Raw genomic sequence first — 24760 nt, forward strand, 5'->3', positions numbered from 1 at the left:
AGATCATTACTGTTGTTTGAGAACCTTTCAGCGGAGGCCTTATGTATAACATTCTTTATGACGTACCGAATGTCCTATCTTTAGCCAGCTTGTTCCAATCTGTACTTTTCAGCAGCTCTATAACATGAGACCTTTTTTTCGCAGGTAGGGAAGAAGAATTTGCCTCTGCGGATAAAGTTCCATCTGAAAAGATTGAAAGAAGTAGAGAACTTACATACCAGTGGCTTCACACTCAATGCGGAGATCATGAAACTACCAGCTCCAGAATTATGAAATGGTGAGGCCCCTAACTTTACATTCAGTTTTCTCATATGAAGCTGGACACCTTTTATAATCCACAGGCAAATACCCATTTGTAGCTAGTCCCGAGATGAGTATGATTCCAGTAGTTCTGCTTATTCCAATTGAAGCACAACTAGGATCCACATTCCAGCAGCAATGGACATTCTGTGAGAAGAGTGCTCTATGGCCCTTGAGACACAATCTTAGCTTTCTGGACAAGTAAAATATGTACCTACACTTCCTGTTGTGCTCTTATTTCAAGTTCAAGTTCAAGTTCAAATATGTTTACCCACTAACAAGATGCACTGGAACAGTGAGTGATAAGAACAGTGCGTGCATTTCTGGCGCAACAAGCCATGCACCTAAAATGCAGCAGATAATGTGTCAAAAGGGGAATAACTTTCAGTCAAAAAGTTCATTTCTATCTGTTTATTTTTATTAATCACTTTCATCAAAGCTTGGTATTATTTCCATTTTGTTAGGTACAATGAAACATTGAAAGGTATACAAGATTATATGCAGAAATCGTGTTTTTTGGCAGTTGTGGAAATGACCGGAAAATCGAGCAAAAGAAGATCGGCTTTAGGAGAAAATCAGTACTTGACAAATCCTATAGATCTGGCTTTGATCAACAGACACAATCAAATACAACCAATACTTGTTTTATTATTGATAGTAAACACTTAATGTCTCTCAGACACATGCTCACATCACCCTTTCTCTTGCTCACATGCAGTGCTCTTACACAGATGAGACATTTGTTGTTGGAATGGTAGTGCTAGTTTTAGTAGTAGTAGTAGTAGTGGTAGTGGTGGGGGTGTAGTTGTATTGATGGTGGCAGCTGTAATTGTAATTGGGATGTAAGTCTCTGTAATGGTGAATTTTGTGATAATGAAAATGATAGCAGTGATAGTGTTGCTAATAGTGGTGGTGACTGTGGTAGCGAAGATAGTCTTCTGAAATAAGTGATGCAATGATAGTGGTGGTGGCAATGGTGGTGGCAACTGTGGTAATGGTGGTGTTGGTATTGGTGCTGTAATGGTAGAGCTACTTGTGTTGGTATTGATAATGGTGGCAGTCATATTGGTGTTTGTGTTAATGGTGGTCTTGATGGAGGTGGTGAAGCTAATGCTGGTGGTGTTGGTATTGATGTAATGGTGGACATAGGTGTGGTAGTCATGGAGACAGTGAGGATGGTAATTCTGGTCGTGGAGGTAATGGTAGTGATGGTGGTAATCGTGGTGGCAGTGGTAATGGTGTTGGTAAAGGTGTTGATGGTGGTAATTGTGGTGGTAATTCTTGTGATAATCGTGGTGTGAACGGTAAGTCTATACTATTTGTATAGCACAACCCTGGCTGACGGAATTGGAGCACTATGAAGGGTCAAAGGCAAAGATAAAGCCAGCAAATGGTTGAAAGAGCTGCTGAGTTCTGGGAGTGAAAGTTGACTGTTTCTGCACCTTGATGTAGTGTTCTTTAAAGAGGGATCGTTTAGCTTTTTTCTAAATTAGAGCAAGGTTTGTGCTGTCCTGATGGATCACAGTTTCTCCAAGCACACAGAATTTCAAACTGAGGTCACGGTTTCAGAAGTCTTTTTTTCCATCATCTTTAGAGATGCCCATATGCCAACACGTGTTTCGTCTACAGCTGTTTCAGTCACAGCAGACTTCATCAGGGCAATGCATCTACAACATAAACATTTCACTTGATCAGGAGGAGTTATGTTCGATATTGGTATTCTAACCGTCACCGGGCCATTCGACCTCGAAACTTCAGCAAAGAGTGCCTATTGGTAGTGCAGAAAGATTTTGTGCTTTCAATAGAATATATTTAAACTAACCATGGAAAAGTCTAAAAATCAAGAGTGTCTAGGTCTCATCATGACCAACTCTGTAATTTTGTATAAAAGGTGAAGACATGCAGTGCCATGTGATATTTATTTAGAACCCTGAATGGTGGGAGAATGGCGCACTTGTACTCACTATGTCAACTATAATCAAGCACTATTAGAATCCGGAGTATCAGATATAAACGTAATAATATTTATTCTGCAAGGAGTAGCATCTATTAGCAGATATACTACCCAAAAAAACGATCTATCATATGCAATGAAAGGAAGAGGTTAAAATGCCGACTCGTTACCTTATATCCTGTATATAATGTCTCAGATCTAAAGGTTGGGAAATCTAAAGGTAAAGGTAAGTATCTAATCAGAGGTTATATGGCTACCAGCAACAGAATTTGTTTACAAGTAAATCACACATTCCAATATTAGTCTTATCATCAAAAAACAATGTGAGGCGCTATGCCGGTTCACAATATATATTACATCAAATAATATCAATGATCTCATAACAAAATGAAATGAGGCATCATGTAAGTACGCAGTAAACAGTGTGCTATCGCTATTCCAGGGCAAACCCCATCGACAGGGTGTAATAACAATGTGTAAATTGTTGAGCATATCTTATCTGAGCTGTTTAATTTTAATTATGTCTATTGGCACTCACGATTCCATGAACAACACGCATATAGGAAGCGCATATATTCTGAGCAGCTGTAATCTATTACCTCATCATATTACGAATGACCATGCGTGTAACTAGCCAGCAATACATCAACGTATAACCATGCAGCCTCCCACACCATTCATAATGTACTCTGATGATTAGTGAAAGGTCTGGCAAGGTGGACGAGTGCCACGAAAGCAGAGCGACATAAATAGCTGACTGTTTCCCACAGTTCTAAATATATTGCCTCGTCATAATGCCAATAGTCAAGCATGCAACTGGCATGTGATATATATCCATCCATTAATTTAGAACTGGGTGGGGGGCTCACAGGGAGGTTCGCTCAGGAGGTAGTGTAAATTTAATAATTTTAAAAAAATGTACCTGTTCGTTGGCTGTGTCCCGCATTTTCTCGGCACCTGCTTTTGCTCTCCTGCCTCTGGCAGGAACAGGAAGCAGGCAGCCTCCCTCCCCTCTCCTAAGCCAATCACAAAGCTGCAATGGCAGCGTTGTGATTGGTGGGGACGCAGCCTAGCCAGGGACTTACGGGGAGGACATTTTCTCCATGTAGGCTGCATTGCCACAGAGGGCCATCCAAACAGTCATTGTGCCCTCAGGAGCTCGCAGAGCAGCCCCGGCCACCCACCCACCCACCCAACTAAACATAAAATGGTAATAACGGAAAGTTATTTACCATTTTATGTTTTTATAATTCTCGCACTGCAAGAAAGCAGTGGGGTGTCTCTCCTACGCCTAGTGGAGGAACAGCCCCTGTCTTGGTGAGTAGCTGTGCTGGTGGTGCCAGTGGTGGTAATGATGACAGTAGAAGTGGTGTGATGGTTACTCAACAGATTTCATTAGCCGATTCAAGCTGTACATTGAAAAGCACAGTGAAGATTGTGTTGTATGTTGCGGACTTTAAAGTCATAGAAAGGCATGGTAGTTCGCTCATTGTTTTTCTTTTTTGTGTCTCATAACTTTGAATGAACCAATAAAAAAACCCAAGTAAAAGTCATAGAAAGCTAATTATTGAATAGTTGATACTTTTGACAAAGGGTCAGTGTCTTTGTTGAATCTTTAAGAAAGCTGTCACATCTTTACTCTGCAAATGAATGAAGCAGTACATCCAAAAACATGATCACGACAGCAGAGTAAAACAAAACACATGAATGTTCAAGGGAGATTAATGATTAGGACTGTACCTTTATGAAAGCCAATGCGTGTAGAGAGCTTCTAATTCCTAAGCAAAAAGCCATAAATCAGCAACCAAAATCTATTTTTGTCAGCAAGGTAAATACCTTGAAAGAACACATACTGGCTTTAAAATAGAAGCTGCATTCAAACAAAAGGATTACTTGATGCCCTGAAACCAAAATCTAATGGGAATTAAAAAAGGACAAAGTAACAATCAAATACGTACAATGACCCATCCAAGCAATGGCAAACCATGAAAAACGCATGAAAGGCGATGGCTGGTTAAGGCTGAATCATAGCCCAATTTGTCAGTGTACTAATTCTTATTGTGCTTTTTTAAAGAATTGATGACCTGTTTGTAGCCGGACCTAATAAGGAAGTTAGAAGAAACAGAATGAACTGAAGGTTAGAGGAGTAGTCTGAGTCTTAGGGTGTTAAGGGAGAAGTATTGAAATGAGAAGGGGTGAATGGAGGTGTGATACTTTAGTGTAGTCTCTGAGGTGGAGCACAGAGGAAGAGTAGAAGATAAAACTGATGCATAGATTGCATTTGAATGCAGATAGTAAAAACAGTGTGGGGAAAACTATATATTTCAATGGTTGTTCAGGAAGACACAAAAATAAGGGAATTGCAGATCGACTTGTAAGAAAATAAAATGAAGTCAAAATGTTTTTAATAAAGTAGAGATGGCCTAAAAATTGTATCATTGGAGCAAGGTAATTAGGGAAACTGCAGTATAGTGACTATCACTATACCACGTTCACCATCTTCCCTGAAACTGACAAGTTTCAAGCTGCGCTATGACTCTAGAAGGCAGATGTCAGTCACAGATCTGTGCAACTTGTGCCTGAGGTGCTTAGGCTTTGGTCACGACTTGTAGTTGTGCAAAAAATGCATTTTTATGCACCGAAGGCGATTGGGGAGCGGAAGCCAACACTCTATGTAACCAAACATAGGTTGCCATAACATCTACTCCACTACATTTGGCGGGTCATTGTTGATCCCATTCAAAGAGTCCAGCACGAAGTCCTGTTCCTGCTTGAAGTCTTCTAGGAAGTCAAAGACACACCATAAGTGGAAGAAAGCCAAGCTGGATTCATCCCCATCCCATCACTCAAAATCAGACAAGAAGGTGCAAGATTGTCAATAAAAGGTCATACACTATAAGAGAGTCTTCCGATCCGGTCCCGGAGTTGTTCTCTGCACCCCTAAATTCTCAGTTGTCGACCTTACATCAAATTGCCTTCTTCAAGGCGGCCATTCTGTAGCTCTTTCAGATGGTTCTTTCGCCCTCTGGTGTGCCTTCCCGCCCCTAAAAGCCACAAGGTGCCACATTTAGACTTCCATCTGCAAGCCCTCCCTCAGGGCAATCTGATCCCATGGGATCTGTTCAAGGCCCCATTGTTCTCTGACACCAATTCATGCTGCTTCTACTCTGCAGATGGTCCGCATCAGTCCCTCGATACCAGCGCCAATTTAAGTCCTTCACTGATGACCTAGGACCCGATTCTGATCTCTTATGCTAGGCTTCGTCAAGCCACTGCAGGCCTAAGTCACTATAAGAAATGACAAATGGACAATCAGTCAGTTTGGGTTTGGGTTTGCAACCAGACTGTAATCCTCTACATCTGACTCAACACCAGTACTGGAGGCCTTATTTGGATCTGATTTCAACACATTTCATGGTATGCAGAATTTTAACACAGATGGATTATGAGAAAGCTGACAGTAGGTCTTCACTACTCTTATGATGGGCTGTACCATTATTTAAAAAAATGCCATTGGGCTAAATAACTGAATAATTTCCTGGACACAGTCTTTAATGGGGCATTCAGAATATAATCCAGGTGCTTCTGACCGAATCCTGGGCCGACCCTGAGGGGTGTTCAATTCTTAGTCTTGTGCATCCTCTTCATACTAAGCACTAGATCGCATATATTGGCCCTGCTTTGGAACCTCAGGTTTTAGTGCCCCCAGTATAAGGGCTGCCTCTCTGACTTCAACGAGATCTCACAGGAGACTGATTAGTATCTCCTGTGTTAGCAGAGGTGTGCTAGACTGACCTACAGCAGGCCATTCTCTATCCTCCACCTAGACTTCAGGTTTGTGACAGATGTGTTACTGCCAAGGTGGCAAGGGTCATCTAGAAGAGGTGGAGATCAGAGGTCTATGTTGGAGCACCACTTAGACATCAGTATTTTGAAGCTTAAGGTGAGCTGTCTGGCCCTGAAATCCTTCCTGCCATCCAACAAGGAGTGGCTAGTACAGGTCCTCACTGAACGGGCCCTGGGTCCTGTGCAAGGAGGCCCAACTTCTGTGGAGGTGGTTGGACCAGTAGAATATCTTCCTTGTGGTCAACCATTTAGAGTGTCGGCTGATGGATCATGAGTGGCATCTCCATCTGAAGGTGGCAAGGATCATCTTCGACCAGTTGGCCCTTCCTTGGTTAGACATGTTTGCCTCTGGTAACAGCATATAGTGACAGTGCTACTGCTTACTGGAGTCTCCTCTAGGAATGTCACTAGGAGATGCATTTCTACTGCAGTGGGCCACTAGTCTCCTCTATTCATTCTGCCACTACCTCACCTGCCTTGTGTTTCTGATAGATACATCTGCCGTGTGGATTCCTCACCTTGTGAATATCCCCCTGCGTCAGCAACATTCGGAAATTCTTTTCGTAGCTTCGCGCCGACGTGGACTCGGACGTCATAGAGGCACGGCATCGCTCACAACTCCGCTGACGTCACCGATGCCTATAATAGGCCCACGCCGGCGTGATGACATCAGTTCCCTTTTTTCCACGTCATCGACGCTAACGGTTTTCTAAGGATCGTCCGTAGCTTTGACTGTAACTTTGTTACTCTGTATTGTTAGTATTCCTTTATCTCCTCTTTCAACATGTCTTCGAAGAAGACGGGTTTTAAGGCCTGTGGAGAATGCGACAAAAACATGTCCATTACGGATCCGCATGAATGTTGTTTATGGTGTCTTAGCTCCGACCACGATGTCAAAGACTGCCGATCCTGTAAGAAGATGACTCCTAAGGCCCTCCGGGAGAGAGAAGCTAAGCTTATTGTTGCAAAGCTTAAAGGAAGTAAAGAAAAGAAGAAATGGAGATCGCAAACTCGACGCTTGAGGTCAAGATCTCACTTGAGGTCACGTTCGGATTCGTCCTCGGCCCATGCTTCGAGATCTTCAAATAAGAAGCATAGGAAAAAATCTCATGAATCCCGACATCGTTCAAAGAAGGACTCGGGTTCTAAGCCGAAGTCGCAGGTAAAGCTGGTAGAAAAAGAAGTGATGTCTTCGGCTTCGGAAGAACATGACTCCGGAGGTGAGGCGTCGCATGCGAACTCGCCTGGTTCGCCGAAGCAAACAGCGAATCCGTCTCCGGTTCCATCCCATTCTCCGGTTCGGGAGGATGAAGGTGAGGAGGAGATAGTTGGAGAGGGAGAGGCTCCGTTGCCCGAAGGTCTGTCGACTCCGGTGCACCAGCCTGAAGATGAGGTCGACGTCGTATCGACTCCGCACGCTCAAGATCCACTTGGGAGTTCGTATCCATCCTTCCCAGCTCAGGATCCGACGCATTATCTAAATGCGATGTATGGCATCTACTCCAGGGCTATGTACCCCTCTGGGATTCCTGTTGGTCCCACGGGTCAGATGGCATTTGGTCTGGGTGTCCCCCAGAAAAGTCAGGAGAAACAGGGCACAATCATCTATGTATCCCTGGACTGAGCCAAGAGAATATGGCATCCTAAGCTCCTGAGAATTAGCAAGTGCCTCTCTGCTTAGGCTGCCACTTTGGGTGGACGTCCTGTGTCAGCAAGGGGAAAGAGTCCTGTGATCGTGTCTCGGCAACCTACAGCTCCGTGCCGGAGATTGAGGGGTGAAAGTTAAATATGTTTGATCTGCTGGCCGCAGTAGATGTTATCATTACAGTCTGATGCCCTCCAACAGAGTCCTTCTGCTCAAGGAGATGTTTGTTGCCTGGTATGAGGCCGACCCTCTGCAGGATGAACTTTCAAATGTGCACATGTTCAAAAAACTTTACTGCCTTGATAATAGGGCTGATGGGAGGGCTATTTTGCCTGCTCGGTCTTTTTAAGACATTCTGATCTGAGTTAATTCCCCAGACCCTCGGCCTTTGAAAAGTACCTCTATGGCATCTATGAGGAATCAGCAGTTAGAAATATCTATCAAAAGTAAGTTCCTTACCTTCAGTAACTCTCTTTCTAGTGGATACTGTAGTTAGATAAAGTGCCCACCAGAACAAACATTACCAGAGGCAAGTAACTTGTTAATTTCTTCAGGTTCTTTATCTTTTAAATATTTTAGGCACAGATCTAGCCAGGCTGAACCCAGGAGTTTTTTAATCTACTGGTACGGTGCTGTGTCTTGCCACCCATGTGCCAGCTGCTGCACTGGCAGCACACAGGGATGATATGGCGTGATAACACAGAACACAGGACAAACCTAATCTGTACCCCACTAGTCTGTCTATCTACCATGCAACTTCATTTGTACTTTTGGAATTTTGTTTTGGTTTTGTAGCATCCTTATGAGTAAATTACAGCTGCAAAAGCAATGTTCCTTCTGCTTTACTTCAGGAGGCAGTTTTCCTTGCAGTAGATTGTGGAGTCACTATGAATGAGGAACAGGCTCACTTTCTCGACCAAGTGGACCAGGACTTGTAGCAGTTTCTTTTGATGGATACGATGATGAAAATGGCTAAAAATAAAAACTATGGGTCCTTACTGAATTTTGTTATTCTGGACACCACTATTCCTCCATTGCAGGGAAGAAAGTCATCTTCCCTGGTCTGTATGGAAGAAACAGCACCAGACTTAAAGTCACTTCTATATTGCTAATTGGAATATGCATTATCCAGAATCTGGTAACATCTACTCTGAGCAAGAGAGGTGAGGCTTGATGCTGATGAAGGAGACATATGATAATAATAATCACAATGGTCCTATGGGACTCTTACAAAAACTGGCATTCGTCCTAACTCAATTGGAGGTATTCTGAATTAAACAATCTATCCCATAATTGTAATTAATACAATGTGTGTGCCTTCAATGTAAAACATGGATTATTTATATGCAATTCAAATATCAAGTAGGTATAAAACATGGAATTGTCATATATGGTCACAAAGTGTAGAATTCAAATATGCGTTACACGAGTCCCGTGTAACGTCTCTTTGGCGCACTCGTAAAGAATTATTCTTGCTCTTTTTTTCGTCAGTAATTGGTATTTATTTTCATAATTTTCTCTTCGTTATTTATTTTCAATACATTATTGTTTTTTCATAATATATCGACATTTTTGCCCAATGCATTTCGGGCTGAAGCCCTTCGTCAGGGGACTTAATCCTACAAATTAATCCAGAATTATACAAACATAAGTATGACATGATTATGCAATTTTCTGGTGTTAGTATAAGTGCATTCATCTTTTCTGTGTGTTACAACGGTGTTGGAGGAGCGTAGGGTGAGGGATCAAAGACGATGTGTTTAACCATGCACAATGAGAGTAGCGGTCCGGCATAGCGGTGCAACGTAAACGTGAATGCTCGGGCTTTTAAGTGCATTCTACGGAGGAGTTTTAGTGATTTGAAAAAGTTTTAAAAAGTTAAAAAACATGCATGTGGATAGAAATCCACTAACCTGAAGCTTGAAAATCATACTAGCTTCGAAGATCATTTTCGTTTTGATACTGTGAAGATATAACAGAGGAATAAACGGTCTTTTAACTAAAAACGAATGGATGTTAAAAAAGAATAAATGTTCGAAAAGAGCGGGATTTCGGGAAGGGAAATGCCTTACCGAGTAAGTATCGGCTGTTGGTGTCTCAATGTGGCGTCCGGAAGTGTGTGGTCGGGTGCCTGGAAACACGTAGTTTCCAAATGGGTCTTCTGTGATTCTTGAAGAAACTAAGTTTCTTTCTGATACGGTGATACCGATCACGTGATCGCGTACATTGTTAACCGTCTTGTGATAGGTGCTGGGTAGTTATGGATACACCGGGGCATCGGAGAAGCGAAACTTTATTAGTTAATATGAGTGCGTTCATACGAAAAGTGAAAAAATGGAGGGTGTGAAATGTCTGATACCGGAGGGTCGTGAATAAAATAGAAAAAGTTGCGGGTAACAATCAGTATTGTTTAACTTATATCGGTATTTACATGCATGTGATACTATACAAAGACGTCTGTGAACTCTTTTTCAAGTAGAAAATACATTGAAATGTGTATGGTTAACTCAACAATTATAACATCAAAAAACGGTACACAGTATGATATTCTGGGGGCCCCCAGATGATCGTTATAGGTAACAACTGAATTCCAGTCTTTCATTGAGCCCTTTGGGCTGCACTGATGATAAGCGGTGAATCCAATATAGTTCTCTCCTTAAAAGAAATTGGTCATTGTTTCTGCCCGGTAGTGTGGGAACCATTTCTAGGATACAATATTTCAATTGACTCAAGTTGTGACTTTGTTCTTGGAAATGTACTGCGACGGTTGATTTGGTTGATTTCATTCTTATATTGCTTCTGTGTTCAGTTAAGCGAGTCTTGATTTTCCTCGTGGTCTTCCCCACGTAAATGAGGCCACAAGGACATTTCAACATGTAGATCAAATTTACACTGTCACATGTACCAGTGACTCTCAACTTGATTTTGGTTCCATACATGGATGTGTGATTTCATTGCCTTTAATGATCGAGTTGCAATTTCCACAATTATGGCATGGAAGTGTACCTTCAAAGGTACACTTCCATAATTTTTGGAATGTTGATGCTCCGGCTTCAACCAGCTATTAGAAGCCTGGAGCGCTCCATTGTCTTCAATGGAGAGCTCAACATTCCAATGTTCTAGTAAGATATTCATTATCAGTTTGGATCTACTAATATTATTTTGAACTCAAGTATGTAATTTTATAGATTTTCTTATTGCTGGACTCCGGAATAATTTGTAATGTCTTTACTAAGATTCTGATGTGGTGAGTTAAGTGCATAATTATTTGATTTGACACCTTGCTGGATATATAGCATTCTGAATAGGCCTCATGTTTTCTCTTGTAGGTAATAGGTTTTCCAGAGGACATGTCCCGCTGAGACCCTATAAACAGCTCAGTGGTCAAAACGTCGTCATTTAGATCCCCTGGCCCTGAGTTTGTAAAGTGGAACTATGATTTTGAACAGGATTCTACTTGTTTATATATAGAGGTGGGGGATTATCACTTAAAGATGCTTTTTAATTGTACACAATCATATTATACACCTCACTTTCACTGTGACGTCTGCACTTTGTGACCTTATATGACAATTGCCTCTTTGTACCTACTTGATGCTTGAAATGATTATGAAGAATACATGTTCTACATGAAGGCCCACACATTGTATTAATTAACATTATGGAATAGATTGTTTCATTCAGGGTGCCTTACATTGAGTAAGGGTGGGTGCCTCATTTTGAAGGAGTCCCACAGGACCAGTATGATTATTATTATAGAAACACATAGATCCTTGTGGGCTTATTTGGTTGGCGTTTGTTATTTAATTTACGATGAAGGAAATGGGACACTGCATGACTTGCTGGATTCAAAGGGTACAGGCATCTCACCAGTGAATATGAGGTGCTGCCAACCCCCTAATCGGATGACATAAATTTGATATACTACACTTACATAGGGCATCTCCTACTTTTGGGTGTATACTACCCACAATTCAAGTGGTGAGTGTGCTAGGCAGAGTTAATGACATTTTATATACAGCCCTCAGGATGAGTGGCCATTTTCCCCTTTTGTTGAGGCTTTTAAAACATTATGGCTAATACATGGAGGTGGGGGTAATCGATGGGTAATCGATTTTACCTAAGCTGTCATTGGCTGTTTGACCTCTTAATAGTGGATATAGCCAACTCCATAGGAATGCCTGATGATTTCCCAAACTTGTCACTAGGTTCCAAGAGAAGAGATGTAATGGTAACAAAGCATCTGCAGGAGTTTCTTTGGCTTTGAGATCCATAATTGAGGCCTGTAATTCTGTGGGATCCAAATATATACTATAGCAGCAGGTGGAGAACACAGTCAATCATTTGCCTGATGCTAAGTGCGACAAATCATGTCAGATGTTAATTGATAGAATGGATTCATCTTAAGCGTTGAGGTATTGACTGCATTGCGAGGGAACACTCTACCTTTTTGGCAGCAAGAGGTTCTTGGTTTCAGTCGTCAAGTTTTTCCCCAGGCTTGCAATCAGAAGTCCCAGATTACCACTGATAGAGGGAAACGATTTAGTGACAAAGGGGTCCAACCGTTAGATACATTTAAAAAGTCCAGCTTTTAATTAGCATTTTGTACTTTGGAGCAAACCCAATTGATGCCTTCAACTCTGCAGAGGTCTAGGCTTGCTGGAAGACTTCCTTTTAGAAGGCAGTCCTAGAAAAGGAAGTCATCTAGGAGCAGAAGCCAAACTTAACTTAAGACAACAGCTCTGGTTTAGGCCACTGGGGCCAAGGTGAACATACGTTGAGAAATCTCTTACAGCATATGACAATGGTGAGAGGTGGGTTGAGGTCTTTTAGGAGTGAGACGACTGACCTTAGGTCAATGGCTGATAAAGAAGAAAGTACAGTCTTTGCTTCAAGAGTTTTCCTTCAGACTGCCCTTTTCTGCCAAAACAGATAGATGCATAAAAGATACGTTTTTAGAAGAAGAGAAGAGATGCAGAGAAACAAAGCCAAATAGGAATTTTACTTTATATACATTCTTATGGCAAAGGGTAGCTATAAATGCCCATTTTAGACCTCTTGGCTCTCAACAAGTAGATGAAAAAGACAGGACCATTGATTGTATCTCTAATACACACAATTTGGCACTGCTAAGCTCATTTAAAGGTGCCCAGGAATATGTAAGATTCATTTTTTTATATATTCCGATTGTTCTGGCCAACAAAGAGTGTTTTTGGCAGAGGGTACACATTTTGAGTCCACAGTTCTGCAATTTTGCCACACATCAGCACCATGGGAGATCACAAAGACGTTGGCAATTGTGGCCTCCCAACTGTGGTTGCATGGAGTGCAAGGGTTCCTTTACCTAAATGGTGCCTCTCAGATAGGGAAATGACTTGCAGTGTAGACAACTAGGAAACTGACGTACAGACTGCGATTCTTTCAAAATTGAAGCTTACATTGGTTAGTAGATTCCAGTCTGATGGAGAATTAATAAAAGCGTTAACTAACAGAGTGCCATTTTGACAAAGAGTATAAAGTGCATAAAAGAGATTATTCCATTGTGTGTACTGAACATGAATATTCAATGAGTTTAATTTCTGAGTGTGTAAGGCATGCCAGTATCCTGTATTCTGTAGGTCCCCCTAGCAAGATAAAAAATGAGTTTGATTACTGGTGGCTTAGTGGCTGCATCTTTGATGATAGCTAATTTCCGTATTTTTGTAATGCAGACTGCAAATACCTGGTTTTGTGGATGAAGCCTGACAACCTATTTATTGTGTACAGACTCGCTTTTCTACAAGTTTGCTGTCTGCCTTGATGCATGTTCACATATTTGATGTTTGTGTATTGAATTAAGCTGTGTCAGTGCTTCACTAGTGAATAGTGCTAAGCCTGGATTTGATTTCTCTATGACATAAGATTCCCTGTTTTATTTCATGCAAGCTAACAGAATGTTTGTACGTGCCAAAATTGTCACATGTTTTCTGCTCACATTGCTTCTGCTTTACAGAGCTAGAAGGAGGTTTTTCCATTCTGTGAATAATTTTCTTGGTAACAATAATAAGCGTAAATGGGCTGACCATGTACAGTTCTGTGGTGGTGGGATTCAAAAGTGGCAAGGATGGTTAATTTTATACTTCTGAATAGTTTACAGAAGCAATGTTTTTGTGGGCGGGTGCACGGAAAAAAGGCTCATCTCTGAAGTTCTGCGGCAGCCAACCCTTTGGAGAAGTTAGCATGGCCCCCTCTAGACTGGCCAGATGACCTGTGAATGGGCATAGAGGTGGAGATGCAGCGGACCTACTGGTACCATTGGAGGGGTTGGCACAGCGCTGTGAGGTGAAACTGAATCAGGCCTTGACAGGGGCGTGGTCAGCCCCGTGGGCTTCACAAGCGGGGGTGGGCGTTTTTCTGCAGGGCTGTAGGTCCCAAGTGTGCAGGTCCTGGAGGGTGTGGCCAGTTACCTGCAACCAGTAGTAATGGAGACCAGCGGCAGTAGCAATAGAAAGAGAGCTGCACATTATTTCTTGTTGACGACCATCCTGGAAACATGTCAGATTCCTAACTGGCATATAAACTCATGCCTTGGTGTCTTAAATATGTCTTCCACACTGCCATACACCTGCTAATTTTTGTGGCAAGGGCCAGATAATTTTGTGGCACTACACTTAACCAGCAATACTGAAGGGGCCCTGCCCCAGGGGAGCATGCAACTCAGTCATCATTAAAAAAACAACATGAAGACATTGGACAGCTAGTATTGAACATTGAGGCCACTACTCTGACTTTTGATTGGCGCTAAAGAAGAGGTTGTTTGCAGGCTTGAAAAATAGACTTGTACAGACCTAAAGCACATTTTAGCTTGCTCGAGACTCGTGATATTTGTTTTACAGGATAGAGTTGATCTGCTCCAGAAACCCACTTATTAAAGGGACTGCACCCGTTAGCTCCTCCCATCCTCATCATAGTTACGTTAGAGCTGAACCAGTGACCCAGGTTGAGCACAATCCTCAGATGCCAATACCAGAACGATAACTCCTGTTTACAAAAGCACTGCCAGGGAAAAGCCGCAGACTACTAAAGAACCTGTAATTAATGGCACAGGGTGCGGCTATGGAGATGATATTAAAAGAGTTGATGGCCTGACCTCATTGATTTCTCTAGTCAAGGTTCAAAGTTAAAAAACGTCCACTAAAGTCATCTTGATGAAAGCTGATGTAGCTGCCATTATTTCTCAACTGTTCGTGGCATTGACAGAATTGAGAACAAAAAATGCTGACCACAATCAATAGGGAACAGGATCATTGGTACATGCAAAAACAATGTATGGACTTAGAAGATAACATTCAGCTGGATAATCTCCAATTTTCAGGAGTTCTGGAAAAAGATAACATGATAGTTTTTGTGCTCCATTTTATCCTAGAACTCACCAAGCTAGAATGTGTCCGCCTTTGGAGCTACGGAGAGCGTATGGGATCAGGAACCGAAAATATAACAAGAGAAATACTGTAAGACGGGTGATAGTCTGCTTTTTATCCCATCTACAATGACCACAGGCCCTCTTGGCTAATAAACAAGGTGGACAGTTTTGTATATGGAACATAAAATCAACTACTAGAGATATTTGACAATGGAATGATGGAAAAAACATGAGGGAAGCGCCCCCACACTCCCCTTTGTCCAATGAGGGGAGGAGGTGAATAGTTCACACATGGGTTAGGAAAATATGGTCCTAGGTTGAGAGCTCATGAGGACTGATGGGTTCTGACCTTAACTGTAGTTAGTGAGACTAAATAGGGGTTTTATCTTCAGCAGGGCAAGGATTACTGGTTGTATTTCTCCCCTATTAATAGGGGACTGTGATGACTTAGTACCGCTGCACAGGTGCCGTCCATAGTCCTGGGCTGCTGACAACTTGCACGACTATAATGAAAGTACCCAAGTATGTAACTGAAACACCTGAGAACACTGATTTTTTTCTCTACCTGTTCTTGATTCTAAACGTTTGATAATGAATCTATTTAGGATTTCTGCCATTAGCAACTAGGAGTGAGGCTTTGGTAATATTCCTTATACTCCACCCCCTCACAAAGGGCCCCCCCCATATACTCTATACTTTATTCTTCATCCCCTGTGTACACCCTTAATAGCTTGCCTTTGACATAGCTGTCCCTTCAGATACCCGTTACCTAATACTCCTCTCATTATTCAAAGCCTGAAAGACCTAGGGTCTCATTTATATCCTTGCGCAAGGCCTGAGGTCCTGCCAGGGCGATGGAGTAAATTACTCTGTTGTCCTGGAGAGGAGTACAACCAGCTAGAAGTGACTGCCAAGTAGCGCTAATTTATAAAGCAGTACAGAAACAGTTGTGATTTGTTCCTGTCAATTCTTTTTGCGATTTGGTCCAGTGCTTTGGCAACATAATAGAGCCATGCACCAAACAGTTTTATATTTTATTTTCAAAAAGAAAATCCAAAGGAGGGATTTACGTTTTGAAAATAAAAAGGATAATACCCCCTCGCATGGGAGTCATCTCCCATTGCGAGGGAGGCATTATTTCTTTTTTACTGTCCCTTACCACCAAAGTTTACCTGATGGTGACGGACAGTAAAAAAATATCTTCATGTCCGCCCATCCAAATTGGGCAGATGGACATATATCCAGTTCTCCGACTGCCCTTACTCCATCCGTCCATCTAAGAAGTTTGGCTAGTGGAGCCATATAGATATTAAAAAGAGTGGGGCTGAGGGCTGACCCTGATGACCACCATAAGGGAGAGGATTTGATGAAGACAGTAAAGGTGGGAGAAACACTGATTGGGAGTGTTCCAATAGGACCAAATCCATGATAGCGCTAGACCACCAATGCCACAATCAGATAAAAGCTGAAACAATATCCAGTGTGAAACCATATCATAAGCGATGGACAGATCCAGTGGGACCACTATGGCTGCGCACCCTTGATCAATACTCAATTTAGTAGATCCGTGACGTGCAATAACTCTGATTCAGTGATGTAGCAAGATCTAAAGCTGGATTTGGAGTCATGTTGGAGATTATAAATTTTTAAAAGCTGGTTAATTTGGCGAATCGCTGCCTTTTCTAATGTTTTGGGAAGAGCCAGGAGCAGATAAATAGGCTTATGAATTTGAAAAGAATTCCAGATTTGCAGATTACTTTTTTATGAGGGGCAGTAAATAAGCATGTTTCCAAGACTGTGTATAGCCTGGCAAAAGTCATTTGACGAATCTTTGTGAAATTCTACCAAAAAAAGTCTATCCAAGTCAGCTCCTATCCTGAAAGGGGGTGATTCATCAAGCGGGGGCTGAGAGAAAAGGGGGGTCCCAAAACGCGTTCCCCCATGTTCATTTCCATAGTAACTTTTGCGACAAGCAACAGGCCCGAACTGCTGAACGGAATTACCCCAAATTTGGGATAAAGGTAGAGCTTGGTTTAGAAAGCAATTCTTTTTTAAATGGTGTACTTTTAAGAGTGAAAAATCAATTTCCCATAGGAAACTTTGTGCAAGGATACAGCCAAAACTACTGAACGGAATTGCTCCAAATTTGACAGAAAGGTAGTGCTTGGATCAGAAAGTGACCTTTTTAAAAATGATGTAAGTCCGTTCAGTAGTTCCTGAGAAATTAGCAAAATATAAGTTTTGATATCTGGGCGGAGCCGAAGACGCCTGCGTGAGCTACACTGTGATTGGCTGCCAGCACGCCAAACCAGGAAGTGTTGGCAGTCATCTTGTGGCTCGGTAGAAGTGAGTTACCAGAAAACTGAGAAACAAAGGTATAAAACAAGAGAAGGGGGCAGGGTAGAAACACCCTGACCCCCTAGGCCTGTTCAGGGGGTCCCAGAAGGACCCCCACGGCCAAAAAGAATGATAAAAAAAATAAAGATCGGCGCAATTGGCGCAGGGATCGCGGGTTCCTGCGTTTTATTTTAATGAGGCCCCTGGGAGGGCTAGGTCTCGGGAATATTTGTTAAAAAAATAATAGCGAGGGCTCGCTGGGGCTTCACTCACGTTGGGAGGGGGGTTCAGTAGGCTGTGGAAATAGGATCCCGGGGGTATTTGTTAAAAGAATAATAGCGGGGACTCGATGGGGCCCCTGCAGTCCCGTGGCTTCACTCATGTTGTAAGGGGGGTGCAGTAGGCTGTGGAAATTATATTGGGAAAACAACAATGCGCCGTATTGCGGCCTTTCTTTAATATAATGTAGAATAATGTTTATTTATCATGCAGTGTTCACTTTTGTTACGGATAGAGTCACTTTGTTACAGGATGTTTATTAATATGTGGGAGGGCGTGTTCTGTATGTGTGCTCGGAAAACAATTAACGTTTAATTGGCTGAGGTGTTCCAACAATAAGTTTAATGTTCATTGGGTGCAAACCATCAAAAGTAGAAGTGCTTCCTGCCATTCACTTCTCCTCCGCAGAGTAGCAAGGACCTCTAATTGGCTCACATGTTGTAAAGAGGACCTTCTGGAGCTTAATGTTGATTGGTTGCAAACTATTGAAAGTGGAAGTGTTGTTAGGTATTCCCTTCCCCTCCGTGGAGTAGGAGGGACATCTGATTGGCTGACGTGTTCTAAGGAGGAGCTTCCAGAGCTTCATGTTGGTTGGTTACGAGCTATTGAAAGTAGAAGTGTTGCCAGCCATTCACTTGTGCTCCGCGGAGTAGGAGGGACATCTGATTGGCTGACGTGTTCCAAGGAGGACTTTCCCAAGCTTAATGTTGATTGGCTGTAAACCATTGAAAGTAGAAGTGTTGTCAGCGATTCCTTCCCTCTCCGTGGAGTATTAGGAATATTTCATTGGGTAACGTGTTCCAAGCGGGAGCTTCCAAAGCTTAATGTTCAGTGGCTGTGAAGCATTAAAAGTAGACGTATTGGCAGCCATTCCCTCCTCCTCTGCGGAACAACATGGACATTTTATTAGCTAAAGTGTTCGGAGCACAAGTTTGCTCCTTATTTGGTGGGAACGGTTCACTGTTGTCAGTCATTTTGTGACGCACTTGCAAAGGAGTACGGGAAAACAAAGTAGTAGATGGGAGGGTAGGAACACTATTAACTCTGTACAGTGGTCACATGGTGGTGGACAGGGATTGTGAAGGTAAAAATTGTTTTTTATTTATATAAGGGCCATTTATATCATTGCCGTGTGGTGTACAAATCACGGCGGAAAAATAACAGTGTCTTGCGGTCTTCTTTTTATCAAGTTTGCGGGTGGGATACTTCCCAGGAGCACTATTTACTTTTAATGTGGTGTTTACTTTTCTGACGGGGAGGTGTGGATGCGCAGCAAAAGTTTGAATCAGTAGGTTTGAAACAGTTTTTATTTAGCGATTACAAATAAACTTTTTTTCGGAAACTGATGCTGTATATACAAAGGGGTGACAAATAAAAATGGAATTTCATAAAATATCAGTTAAGCGAGGCGACACCCTCCTTTTTTCTGCTATAGTTTGTAAAAGTGTTGCCCCATATTCTTGATAAAATAAGAGGGCTTCAGTTACTTTTAGATAAAGTAGAAAAGAAGTGCTTCAACAAACACTCCACACTAAATTATCTGAGGTCAGAAGAACAAGTAAAAAACAGTTAAACACAAATGACTTCATATTAGCTAGAAATATGTGCATTATCATTTTGCAAATTTGTATTTTGTAGAATTTGGGAACGTTATGTGGTAGTGCTTAGAGATCACACACTGTTCCACTAACAAATCACATACTCATTTAAGAATATATAGGATAGTACTATTATAATATACAGTACTGGTCCTATATATTCTATAGGCGCCAAAGGCAAGCCCGCCTGCGCCCGTAGCGGGCCCAGGGCCAGAACTCCTGGCCAAAACGGGGTGCGCGTCTTTACCAGGAACCAACTAATCGATCTCAGGAGAGGTGAGTGTTGTGCACCCCAGGTCTATCTAGCGGGAGAGATGAGGGAACAGTTTACCTGTTTAGCTTGTAAATTCAGACTAAGCACATTGCGGAGCTCCATCAATGTCGAGGATGATATAGGGTCAGTGGAGACCGGCGTTAACGAGGCAGAGACCGATACCTATGGTTGCTGCACAAACCTCCCCCGGGCTTGCAAAACGCACACTGCTCCTCTGACCAAAGGCGCCAAACTAGGACCCGACCAGTCGCTGAAATGCATCTTAGTGAATCGACGTTCTCTCGCGAAGCATAAATACCAGCTATAATGTCTGCTACATTTAGACAGGCCTGACATAGTTTTTCTGACTGAAACCTGGACTGATGATTCTTCAGATGCTGACTGGAACACGGCCCTCCCTCCTGGGTACACAGTTAGCAGACAAGACAGGAAGGGGAACATAGAGGGTGGAATCTCGGTAGTTCACAGAGACCACATAAAGGTGCAAGTCCAACAAATCATAGAGCTCCCAGCAGAGCTAATGCGTTTTTCCTTCAAATTAAGCAACACATCCTCCTTTCAAGGATTTCTGTCTACCGACCTGTCTACCGACCACCGGGCCCAAGATTAGAGTTCTCGCAAGCCCTCCAGACACTATTAGAGTCCTGTCTAGACTTTTCCTCAATCACCATCTTAGGCGATTTTAACTACCACCTGCAGCTAGACAATAACTCTGATACTGCCAGACTCATGGACAATCTCGCCGCACATGAGCTTACTCAATTAGTGTCTCAACCTACACACTCGGCCGGCCATACGTTGGATGGCATATTTACCAACCATCTTGATATCTCAATGATCAAGACATTGCCACTACCCTGGACAGATCACAGGGCAATCTACTTTGACATTAGGGCAAGTAGCAACCCTTTGCCAAGCCCGGGAACACCTTCACGTTGAGGATCCGACAATGGGATAGATACACGGGAAGGATCTAGAAAACGCTCTTAGCAGCGGCCCTCCCACACTGGTCTCAGACAACGGTGAAGCAGCGCACCAGTTCGATAACTGGATTCGCACTGCGGTTAACTGTGTTGTACCTGAAATCACTATCTCAGTTAAAAGATCAGCGCCATGGTACAGGCCTGACCATAAACGGATAAAAATAAACTGTAGAAGAAATGAACGTGTGTGTAGGTCAGATTACAGCAAGTAGCACAAAGAGGCCTATAACCTAACTCTAGAAAATACAAGGAGGCCATTATCGTAGCAAAACGGGTCTATTTCACCACAAAAATTGAATAATAATAATAATAATAATCCACATTTGTAAAGCGCACAATCACCCGTAAGGGTCTCTAGGCGCTGGGGGCCGTCAGGAAGATTAAGCAAGCTATTGCCCAGAGTCACATGGTGCTGAGCTAATCTGCCGCCGGTGCCAGGGATCGAACCGTGACCCCCAGAAGCCGGAGTCAGTCGCCCTAGCCGCGGCGCCACACCTCTTCCTCTTCTGCCAGTAACTCCAAGAGGGAGCTGTTCAAATCCATCCAATTCTTAGCCAAACCCACCCAGAACAATCAGTTTTGACCAGACCAAGCTTTCTGCAATAAAATGGCTATTTTCTTTCAAAGCAAGATTCACTTGATCTATGACCTCATCAACACCCAAGCTGGCGCGCTTAGCATTAACAGCACAGCGCAGGAGGATAAGACTGGGCCTGCTCAGTTAGTCCGTTTTCAGTCACTCTCCCAGAAAGAGCTTAATAATCTCATTCTATCTATAAAGTCGGGCTTCCCTAATGACCCTTACCCGCCATCAATTATGCATTTAACATCTCACCATATCAGTGCTCAGTTAACCCCTCTCTTAAAAAAAAGTTATAGAGTCTGGCATTTACCCCGCCGTATGGAAAAGAGCCTGCATCAGGCCGATCCTGAAAAAACCTGCCCTTGACCCCACTGATCCAAAAAGCTGTAGTCCAATCTCAGAGTTGCCAATGGCGGCCAAGATTCTGGAAAAAGCGGTGAACAAGGAGCTTACCGTGTATCTCGAAGCCAGTAATCTGCTCGATCCGACACTGGACGGTTTTAGACCTTGCCACTCCACAGAGACGGCCTTGATAATGGGGATGGAGGAGGTACGGAAAGTAATTGACAAGTGGGGTAGAGTGGTCTTCATTCTCCTAGACCTATCGGCGGCATTTGACAGCATTAACCACACGGTGTTAGTGCAGTGGCTGAAGGACGTGGGAATCGAGGAAACCGCTCTGGCCCTCCACTCCTCCTTCCTAACAGCAAGGAAGCAGAATATAGTCTGGGACAACATGCGGTCCGACACCTTCTATCTCCCGTGTGGAGTGCCGCAGGGTTCCGCTCTGTCCCCCACGCTTTTCAACATGTGTGTCACCCCTCTGGCCAAACTTGTTCGAAAGCACAGCTTCTCATTGGTCTCTTATGCCGATGACTCACAGCTCATACTATCGGTCACAGACACCTGTCTGGCAGAAGAGCTGGGTGAGCCAAATTTTTCTTTGAATTAACACAGAGAAAACTGAGGTACTGTAGTTCAGGAAAGGTCCCTTACTTTGGAATAAAACCTGGTGGCCAATACAGGCAGGCGATTGCCCCTCCCCCACCACCAAGGTTAGGAACCGTGGTGTGATCTTTGACAATCAACTCAACTTTTCAACCCAGGTAAACCAGCTAACCTCCTCCTGTTTCTACTTATTGAAAAGTCTTCATAAGATCTTACCATTTATCTCACAGGAGATTCGAAAAACTGTTGTAGTAGGGCTCTTCCTCTCAAAACTAGACTATTGCAATGCCTTGTTTATGGGTATTGACAAGTCGCAGAAAACCAAACTTCAGTCTCTGCAAAATATGGAGGCTCGACTGCTGCTGAACATACCAAAGGGTCACCCCCCCTCGGCAGCCATAAGGCCACTTCACTGGCTCCCTGTTCAGCAACGAGTTGAATTCAAGGCCCTCTGCACGGTACACAAGGCTCTTTACGGAGGCGGGCCAGCTGAGATCCAGAGTCTGTTCTTGTGGTACTCTCCCTCCAGAACCCTCAAATCCGCTAGCTTGGGCTTTGTTAATATCCCGAAAATACGAAGAGCTAAGTGGGGTGGCCAGAGCTTATCGTACTGCGCTGCAAAGCTCTGGAACCGAATTCCAACTTGTTTGCAACTTCAACCCAGTCGGATGCTTTTCAGAAAATCGTTGAAGACCTGGCTGTTTCCTGGTGAATGAAACCTCTGAGGCTACAGCATAGATCTTCCCTCCTCACACACTCAGCGCCAAGACGCCTCAGCATTCGAGCGCTTTAGAAGCTACTATCCTATGCTATCTTATCCTTTATACGGGTGAAGAGCTGCTACTTCTGGTTTTTCCTTTTGATACTCTTGGCACTGATGTTGCTGACTTCGGGGCTCATGCAGCAAGTGACAAAAAAGAATGTAAACAGGGCTTCAAGAGCCCTGTTTACTCTGTGGGGTCCAATACGTTACCCTCCGCAGAACCCCTCATGATTAAACTGGAGACAGTTGATGGGCTAAGGACAGGTCTAGGGATAATCTTTGCCATGTACTTGGTGTCATAAGGTATGTGATGTTTCATACCCTATGACCTCTAACCCTGATTTTTTGTGAATCGACGCCCATGCTGTCACTCCCTGTGCGTGATTTCAAAATCTTTCTGTTTCAAGTTTCTGTCAAATCCTTCAGCCGTTGAGCCTGATAGTCAGTTGACTGTTTCTTCTTGTTCTATGCAGTAATTGAAAGCACGAGTCTGGCATCAGGGTCTGGCAAATGAAATGTTCACACCCACACAAAACCTGGATTGTGCAGATTGCCAGGCCTTGTGCTGGCTCGTAACATATAATGATTAGTAGTTCCAGAAAGCAGTGTAACACACAGTTAAAAAGAGTCAATATTGTATATTTATAGAACTATCGGCCACATGTAACAAAATCTAATTTTGCGATTACCAATTAGCAATTTTTACCGGATCACAAATAGGTAATCACAAATGACACTTACACCTCTTCCTCCGCTATTTACCTAGATACCGGATTTATTCCACCCTTGGCTTCCAGATGGATGACCCCTTTGGTGCCTCCCACCTCTAGGCCCCTTTGGCTTGCCACCTTGGAGTCCTTCAATTATCGAAGACCCGATGAGTTCTTTTCCTACCCGTCCATATAATGCAATGTTTTCTTACATATGAAACACACACTTATACAGATTCTCCCTGCAGGCTGTCCAAAACACCATCATGTCGTGATGAAGACCCGCTTTTGACTTCTTCAGCTAATGTTGTTGCTGAGGGTCGAAACATCGACAGTTATTTTGTCCATCCATGTCTTAAGATGCCCTTCTAGCACAAAAATTATATAATTCAATTATTAAGCTGAGGGTGATTGTGTTTGAATTTGTAATTGGACCTTGTTCGCTATGCCTTCATTGTAACTATAGGTACAGTATTATGCCACCCCTGTGTTTAAATACACAAATGTTGTCACTTTGTCACTATACTCACTGTGTCACTATAATCACGCTCACATGCACCATTTTTATCAATTGAATTACCGGACAGCTCTTTTTCACTTGTTTTCTTCGTGGTAATTTCTGACCCGTTTTATGAATAATCATAATAACATATAGTACAATATCGCTCTTTTTGAGAATAATATACACTCACAGTCTCTCTATGTGTGTGTTCATCTGTCATTTGTATTTCAATCACCTTTCTAAATATACAAATTACAAAGATATTGTTGTCTTCCCGACAGAAACAACTGTTTTTTATAGTGCATATGCCCAGGTTTTGAGGGATACTGGGTTGCCCCATTGCTTTGCAGATTAAAAAAAAACAGCTACATTTTTGCTATTTCAAAATATTCTCATTCGCAAATTGTGATTACTTATTTGTAATTCTGTAATAATAGCGAATCGCAAATAGGTAAGCACAAATTGCAACTGTCACCCTTAGGAGCAGTGTGATAACCTCACAACCAGGAAGTGAGGCTTCCCACGCTGCATCCTAGGGCCTGAGGCTAAAAAAGAGACAGGGAGCACCAGTCCCACTTTCAGGAGCACATCCAGAGTGAGGAGACACCCAGCATGGCATCCCAGAACAACGGAAAG

General features: G+C 42.9%; 1 protein-coding gene across 1 annotated transcript in view; it reads left to right on the top strand.

Annotated features, from left to right (window-relative positions):
- Positions 1–24760, top strand: part of LRRIQ1 (leucine rich repeats and IQ motif containing 1) — a 1358071-nt gene that overhangs the window by 1202463 nt on the left and 130848 nt on the right. The window contains exon 23 of the mRNA XM_078678880.1: positions 145–277. Coding sequence (XP_078535006.1) covers positions 145–277 — 133 coding nt within the window. The remainder of the gene's footprint in view (positions 1–144; positions 278–24760) is intronic.

The sequence above is a fragment of the Lissotriton helveticus genome, chromosome 1_1, assembly GCF_964261635.1.
Source record: "Lissotriton helveticus chromosome 1_1, aLisHel1.1, whole genome shotgun sequence".
Classification (NCBI taxonomy): Eukaryota; Metazoa; Chordata; class Amphibia; order Caudata; family Salamandridae; genus Lissotriton; species Lissotriton helveticus.